The sequence below is a fragment of the Carlito syrichta genome, unplaced genomic scaffold, assembly GCF_000164805.1.
Source record: "Carlito syrichta isolate Samal-C Ts95f unplaced genomic scaffold, Tarsius_syrichta-2.0.1 Scaffold305649, whole genome shotgun sequence".
NCBI classification, from domain to species: domain Eukaryota; kingdom Metazoa; phylum Chordata; class Mammalia; order Primates; family Tarsiidae; genus Carlito; species Carlito syrichta.
The window spans coordinates 348,830-356,580 of NW_007249745.1; the positions used below are offsets into that span (position 1 = coordinate 348,830).

A 7,751-nucleotide genomic window follows, 5' to 3' on the forward strand; every position below is an offset into this window, starting at 1 on the left:
CCCAGGATGAAGGGCGGCGAGGGGGACGCGGGCGAGCAGGCCCCGCTGAACCCGGAGCCCGAGAGCCCCGCGGGCTCGGCCACGTACCGAGAGTTCGTGCACCGCGGGTACCTGGACCTCATGGGGGCCAGTCAGCACTCGCTGCGGGCGCTCAGCTGGCGCCGCCTCTACCTCAGCCGGGCCAAGCTCAAAGCCTCCAGCCGCACGTCTGCCCTGCTCTCGGGCTTCGCCATGGTGAGGGGCGGGAAGGGGCGCACAGGGCGGGGGTGACGCACGTGGGGGCACGGGGTCGTGGGCGAAGCCACCAGGTCCCCAAGGGAGACCAGGCAGAGGAAGGGGAAAATGGGGTCTAAGGGGCTGCAGACGCGGTCCCAGGGGACTGGGCAAGACCCTTTTTATGGATGTGTGTGTGTGCGTGCGCGTGTGTAAGCAGGACCCTAGGAATATACAGAGGGCCGTGGGGAAGCTGAGCAAGTCCCAGAGGCGTCGTGGAGGGAGGGGTCCGCAGATCGCCAGTGGGGATGAACCTGCAGTGATGGGGCAGAGCGGTCTAGGAGGAGCACATTCCTGGAGAAGCGCTTCCTAAGTCCTCGTAGAGGGTCAGAGGCGAATCAATGCTGGGCAGGGGTGTATCTGCAAGGCCAGGACCAGACACCGGATGGAAGGTCGCTCAGCTGAGGGGGAGTCCGTTCCAAGGAAGAGAGTGTGTAGTGGCAACCAGGAAAACGGACAAGAGGTGATGCCTGTGAGGAAGCCGGCAGGAAGGAAGCTGATGAGGAAGCTGCTGTCTCTCGCGTGGGAGGATGATATCAGCCAACGGTCCCACAGTGGCCTCACAGGAAGTGGGCCTGAGGGCGGTCCCCAAGTGAGGAGTCAACAGACACAAGTCCTGACTCCCCCCTGCCTATGGCCGGCTGTGTGACCCTGGACAGGTCCCCGCCCCCTCACAGGCCAGTGGGAAATAGTGAGATCATAAGGGGCGTGCCTTCTGTGGCCTGCCAAGTAACTGTCCCAGGATGAGCTCCTGTCATCAGGAACCCCAGATCCAAGCATGTCAGAGCAAGACACACACCAGAGACTAGCCTGCTCATTGGACAGGTGTGGAAACCAAAGCCTACACCTCTGTGGCAGTAGCTCTGCTGAGGGCACAGTAGATAAAGAATGTGGAGAGAACTAGGACCCAGGGTTGCTGGACTGTTAGGGTTCTAGAGGGCTACTTTGGGAAATATGCCCCTGTGGGGTGGATGTCAGAGGCAGCTGAGATGGGATCATAGCACTAGAGGATTTGGGTTAGTCCCTGCCTCTCTCTGTGCCACAGCCTCTATATTTGAACCATATTAGGGAAAGTCTCTAACCCCAAGGGTCATCCTAGGCCTAGGATCTTCTCTGTGAGGTCCCAGAGTCGACAGACCACCTCACACTTCCTGATGGGGGTGTCATCTTGGGACAGGCAGTTGGCTCCCCTTCATCTGCACAGACTGCGGAGGGAAAGGGGCCACTCTCCATGCACCTAGTGGCGGGAGGTCAACCCCATGGTCCAGCCTGTTCCCAAGGAGACAAACCAGCCTGCTGCAGGACTTGCAGGTTGCTGGGGTGACAGCTTAAGGGCCAGGTCCTTCTCTGCAAGATCAAGAGCCTGGAGGTTTAGCTTCTGGGGACAGGACTGGTCCTCGTCCTCGTAGGAGAGTGCAAGCCTGGCCCAGGCACCTGGAGAAACCAGGACTAAGCCTGTCCCAGATCCCTTTCTGTGGAAAACACCTGCCATGGCCCAATTTCCCAAAATACTCAGCCTTATTTTTCTACCTCCACCCGCCAGGCTCTGTACCTTCCTTCCTGCAGGCCCAGAGCAATCTAATGGATCCTGTAAGAATCAAGGATGGGGAAAGATCTGGATTCAGAAACCCAGATGGCCTGAGTTAGAATAACATTCTACAAAAATTGTATTCGGCTGTCATTAAGTACCAGCCACTATGCTCAGCACACCTTTATGAAGTGGGAACCACTAGTGTGGCCATTTTACAGATGAGAAAATGGAGGACTGGAGCTATTGAGACACCCAAGGCCCTCCTACAGCAAGTAAGTGGAGGAATTCAAACCTTAGTAGTCTGGTTCTAGACCCAAACTATGCATCCCTAGAACAGAATCATCAACTCAGATGTTTGCAAAAGGCCAGGCAGGTAAGGATGCTGAGCAGTCTGGCTAGGGACTGGCGATCAAGAGACCCCATGACTTGTCCAAAGGAACCAGCCATGACTCAATTCTAGCTGAAACTGCCGTGCAGGAATGTGGGCCTACTGTGACCAGCTCTGCCAAGTTTCCAAGAGGATCTGGAAATTGGGGTATATGAACTCCCTTGAATTTTAAAAGTTGGCAGCTTATTCCATTTTTAAAAAACACACTGTGTGAGCCAAGCAAAACATGTCTGCAAAGTGGCTGTGGTTCATGGTGTGCCAGTTTGCAAATTCTGGCATCAGCCTTTAGCATTCACTCTAATAACAATGGTGCACACTTACCTAGTGCATATAATATGCCTGACACCAGCCCTATAAAGCAGGTAGGTGCTCTTATCAATCCCCATTTCCAGAGAGGAAATTGAGGCACAGAGAGAGAACTAAGACACTTGCTCATGATTACACAGCTTGTAAAGCTGAGAATGAACCCAGGCAGCCCAGCTCCAGAATCAGTTTTTAAACAAATCCTATGCTATATCAAGGTAAAGCCTGGCTGGGCTCGGTGGCTCAGCCTGTAATCCCAGCACTTTGGGAGGCCGAGGTGAATGGATTGTCTGAGTTGGCGGTTTCGAGACCCACATGGGCAACTTGGTGAGACCTTGTCTCTACAATAAATCAAAAAAAAAAAAAAAAATAGCCAGGCAGGATAGCACACGCCTGTAGTTCTGGCTACTTGGAAGGCTGAGGCAGAAGGATCACTGGAGCCCAGCAGGTTGAGGCTGCGGTGGCTGGGAGCATGCCACTACACTCCAGTCTGGGTGACAGAATGAGACTCCAACTCAAAAAAAAAGGTAAACCTGTCACAGACGTGTCATTCAGCCGTCTTGATAGCCAGGTGGGGAAACCAAGGCCCAGAACAAGACAGCCTGGCCAAGGCTGTCTTGTCCCATTCACTCAACAAAGAGTGTCTTCTTCCTGCCAGGCACTGATCTAGATCCTAGAAATATATCAATGATGTATCCTAGCCAGGCACAGTGGCTCATGCCTGTAATCCCAGCACTTTGAGAGGTTGAGGTGGGAGGATTGCTTGAACCCAGGAGTTTGAGACCAGCCTGGGCAACATAGTGACATAGTGAGTCCTCATCTCTATGAAAAGAAAAAAAAAATCAAAAATTAGCCAGGTATGGTGGTGCACACCTGTAGTTCTAGCTACTGGGGAGGCTGAAGCAGAAGGATTGCCTGAGCCCAGGAGGTCAAGGCTGTAGTGAGCCATGATCATGGCACTGTACACCAGCCGGGGCAACAGAGTAAGACTTCAATTCAAGCCGGGCTCGGTGGCTCAGTCTGTAATCCTGTGCTTTGAGAGGCTGAGGTGAGTGGATTGCCTGAGCCTGCGGGTTTGAGACCCGCCTGGGCAACTTGGCAAGACCTCATCTCTACAATAAATCAAAAAGTCAGCCGGGCGTGGTAGCGCATGCCTGTAATTCCGGCTACTCGGAAGGCTGAGGCGGAAGGATCACCGAAGCCCAGCAGGTCGAGGCTGCAGTGGCCGGGAGCATCCACTGCACTCCAGTCTGGGTGACAGAGTGAGACTCCAACTCAAAAAAAAAAAGACTTCAACTAAAAAAAAAAAAGTATCCCAACAGGTGACAAAACCTCTACTGCTGAGGAGGTTATGGGCACTCAGTCCATCCCCTCTTGTTCCCACAGGTGGCCATGGTGGAGGTACAGCTAGAGAGTGACTACGAATACCCGCCTGGCCTGCTGGTGGCTTTTAGTGCCTGTACCACCGTGCTGGTGGCCGTGCACCTCTTTGCACTCATGGTCTCCACGTGTCTGCTGCCCCACATTGAAGCCGTGAGCAATATCCACAACCTCAACTCTGTCCACCAGTCGCCCCACCAGAGACTCCACCGCTACGTGGAGCTGGCCTGGGGCTTCTCCACTGCCTTGGGCACCTTTCTCTTCCTTGCTGAAGTTGTCCTGGTTGGCTGGGTCAAGTTTGTGCCCATTGGGGCCCCTGTGAACACACCAGTCTCCAGGGTACCTGGTACTCTGGCACCAGTGGCCGCCTCCCTTAGTCCGGCTTCCAAACTCCCACCATCCTCTGCTCCCGTGGCTCCGTCCCAGGCTCAGCCACCTGAGGCCTGCCCACCCCGACAATCGTGTGGTGGTGGTGAGGCCCCCGGGCCAGGCTGGCAAGCAGCCATGGCCTCCACAGCGATCATGGTACCCGTGGGGCTGGTGTTCGTGGCCTTTGCCTTGCATTTCTACCGCTCCTTGGTGGCACACAAGACAGACCGCCACAAGCAGGAGCTAGAGGAGCTGAGTCGCCTGCAGGGGGAGCTGCAGGCTGTGTGAGGTTGCCACTAGCCCCGCTGCAAGCACTGCTTCCCTCAGCCGTATGCAAGAGCCCCAGGGCCCACAGACCTCATTACCAGCCCCTGGTTGTAGCCAACTTTTGTGGCCACTCTCAGGTAGATTCCAGCCTGTGGGGTCCTTTGGGCGGGCCTTGGGGCAATTCCCACATTCCCAGGGATTTTCCCTGTCTGTCCCGTGGGTTTTACAAACTACACCTGGGCTGGGAGGAAGGGGAAGGTCCTCAGATCAAAGATCATGAGGAGATACAGGGGAGGCTGGGAGGTCTGGGTGCGACCTTTGGTGCTGACACTCAGCTGCCTTTTCCATTCTCTCCAGGATGTAGAGGTCAGAAGGTTGCAGCCCACACAGCTGCCCCAGGAGGCAGTCAACCCTTGCTTTATTTTTGTAGACTCTATTTTACAATTGATATTCTTGGGGAAGCTTCTCCCTGTCCCCAGGTTTGGTGGGTTCCACATTCTTGCTTTAGTTGTAGAGGGATCTGGGTGTTTCTACTCCAGACAAAGGTCCAGCTTTTCCTAGGGGAAGTCTCCCTGTTTTTGGAGGTTCAGGCCCATGCCCCACTGTTGGTGACCTGTGGCCACACGCAGGAGGGATGGTGCTTCACCCACACTGCCCTAGTCCCACATTTATGCACCAAATCTGGTTCTCACTCTTCTGGGCAAGGGCTGGAGGGGTCTTTGGAGACTGGGAGCATGTACGCCCAGCGTGACTCCTTAGCAAGGGGTGGGTGAGGAGGCTTTAAGGGAGAGGGTCCAGTCCCTAGACTTGGGGATACAGAGCTCTTCTGACACTGAATTTTGATACACCTTATTTTGTATAATAAATTGTATTTCACAGAAGTCCCTGTGGCTGTGAGTGGGATGAAAAGGAGGCCTTCTTGGGATAAGTTTACTTGTTCCTAAGAGCTAGGTGCAGGGCAAGTGGGTGGGTGAAAATGGAGTTAGCACCCATCAGGTGCCAGCAAGGACCAATAACAATGTTTTGTTTTTGTTTTTTGGTGGAGATGGGTTACTATGTTGCCCAGTCCAGAGTGCAGTGGCAGGATCATAGCTCACTGTAGCCTCAAACTCGTGGGCTCAAGTGATCCTCTTGCCTCTGGAGTAGCTGGGAATACAGGTTCATACCACCATGCCTAGCTAATCTTTTTTGTAGAGATGGGGTCTTGTTCTTTTGCCCAGGCTGGTATCAAGCTCCTGGGCTCCAGAGATCCTCCCGTCTTGGCCTCCCAAAGTGCTGGGATTACAGGCGTGAGCCACTGTGTCTGGCCATGGGTCAATAACTTCTGAATGTGGAGAGGCTAAGGCCTTTGAACTCTTTCAGGGTATGTCTCTCCTATTGAGTATGTAGTATATTTCTTGAGTGACCACTCAATACTAAAAGCTTTTCATAGCTTAGCTCATTTTACCCTCACGGACACTTAAAGAGACAAGTCTTTATGATTTCCATTTCTGAGATTAGGAAACTGAGGCCCAAGAAGGCTGAAGATTTGCCCAAAGCTACACAGCTAGTCAGTGAAATAGAACTTGGATTGTTTTTACCCTCATATGGGAATCTCTTTCTCTTTGAGGAAAGTGGACAGAAGAATCTGATCTCAACACCTATGCCTCCATGTAAATGAACTGTTTCAGCCTCATGTCCCTTAACATTTTAAAAGGTCCCAAACCCCTTGTATTCTTGTGTGAGACCTTAGACAAGTCTCCTACTGCTTAAAATGGTAAATTTGCATAAACCAGGCTCCAAGGCCTTCCCTGCACTGTTCGACACTGTTTCAGATTCTTAGAGAGGTCAATGGCTTGCCCAAGGTCATAAAGAGAGGGAATGATGTACAGATGTACGGAGCCTAGGGCATCCGCAACTCCGGCAGAGGAGCCTCATGGGAGTGCCTCCCCCAGACACCAGGAAAAAAAGCGCCCAGCCTTCGAGCGACCTCAGCCCCGGGGGTTCCAGGTCCAGGCCTGGGCTGGTGCTGCCCTCGTGCGGCGGGATCCCGTAAGCATCGGGCGCCCCAGCTGAAGTAGCGAGCACCGGGGTCAAGATGCTTGGAAAACAAACCAGCCCACTCCAGTTCCTGTAGGATCTGGCTTCTTATATCTGACGGGGCCCACTCAAGGGCCTTTAAGCCCCACCAGGCTCCTCAGAGAACCCTGAGACAGTCCCGGATTTAACCTCCAATGATGGGCTGAGTATGACAAAATGGGGCACCATCTGCAGGCCTCAGTCTCCCCGTCTGTCGAATGGGCATCTCAAATAACTAGAAGCCCAAGAGGGATAACGGGAAGGAAACACTCTGCGTGAGGTGCGGGGCCGGGCAAAATGCCTGCGTCACTGTCCCGGTGGTGTTTTTCCATCTCCCGGCAGCCGCTCCCATCCCGTCCCGGTTTCGGTGGGTCCTACAGGAGGCGCCCGGCGTCTCCGGACTCCGCACGCTTTGGCCACGCCCCTCTGCGCGCAGCTCCTTGGCCCCGCCCACAACAGGACCTGCAGATTCGCTCGCTAGGCCGGCTCATCCTCCGAATACTCGGGTCCCTCTATACTCGGCTGAAAATTCTCATCGGACTCTGAGAAGAGCTCTGGGCTGTAGCCATCTTCTCCCAAAGTCAGAAGACGGCTGTCCTCTGAGTTGCGCTAGCAAGAAAAATCAAGAAAAAGTTGCCGACTCTGCCAACAGGGCTGGGCTAACCGGGCGTTATTTTCTTGACTCCACCGAGGAGGATGAAGGGAGGCTGCGGCTGAAGCCAAGAACAGTGGCGAATCTGCAGCCTCTTAGACCTTTGGCTGCGCAAGGAAGGGACAGGGAAGAGGGGCAAAGGAGCGCGCATCCTGTCTACCGATTCGCTCCGCCCGCCTGACGAATCTGCGTCTGTTCAACGCGCCACTCAAGCCGCCCCAGCTCTGGCTAGCCTCTTCCCTCTGCCCCGCCCCCTTTTCCTCAAGGACTAGTCGCAGCTTTCGTCCGCGCCGATTCGTCAAGAACCCCAGGCCGGAACATCTGGATAGTGGTGGTGAAACTCACTCTCCGGGGGATGCGGCCAATCTCCAGGCTTCCTGGGCCGCAACTCCCGAGCCTTATAGGGCGTCGGCCGAGGCAAGGCCGCTACTCTCGGCCCCGTGGGTCTCCCCGCAGCGCCCGTGGCGAAAGTGCGAATGCAGACACTGTGCCCGCTGGGCCTCGCGCAGGTGGCGGTGGTGTTTGGTGCG

At 54.7% G+C, this 7,751-nt stretch overlaps 2 protein-coding genes across 2 annotated transcripts in view; both read left to right on the forward strand.

Annotated features, from left to right (window-relative positions):
• Window positions 1-6: 6 nt before the first annotated feature.
• Window positions 7-4,587, forward strand: ORAI3 (ORAI calcium release-activated calcium modulator 3). The gene is made up of 2 exons (XM_008062040.2): window positions 7-234; window positions 3,882-4,587. Exons 1-2 carry the CDS (start codon window positions 7-9, stop codon window positions 4,530-4,532), a joined length of 879 nt encoding a protein of 292 aa, XP_008060231.1. The 3' UTR covers window positions 4,533-4,587.
• Window positions 4,588-7,532: 2,945 nt separating this feature from the next.
• Window positions 7,533-7,751, forward strand: part of SETD1A (SET domain containing 1A) — a 24,132-nt gene continuing 23,913 nt past the window's right edge. The window contains 1 exon segment of the mRNA XM_021714446.1: window positions 7,533-7,691. The gene's annotated coding sequence lies outside the window, so the exon portion shown is untranslated.

Bases quoted from the DNA above. Each gene is read 5' to 3' on its own strand.
- ORAI3 (XM_008062040.2), top strand. From the start codon at position 7: ATGAAGGGCGGCGAGGGGGACGCGGGCGAGCAGGCCCCGCTGAACCCG. The intron at 235-3,881 runs GTGAGGGGCGGG...TTGTTCCCACAG, and splicing joins TGCTCTCGGGCTTCGCCATG to GTGGCCATGGTGGAGGTACA.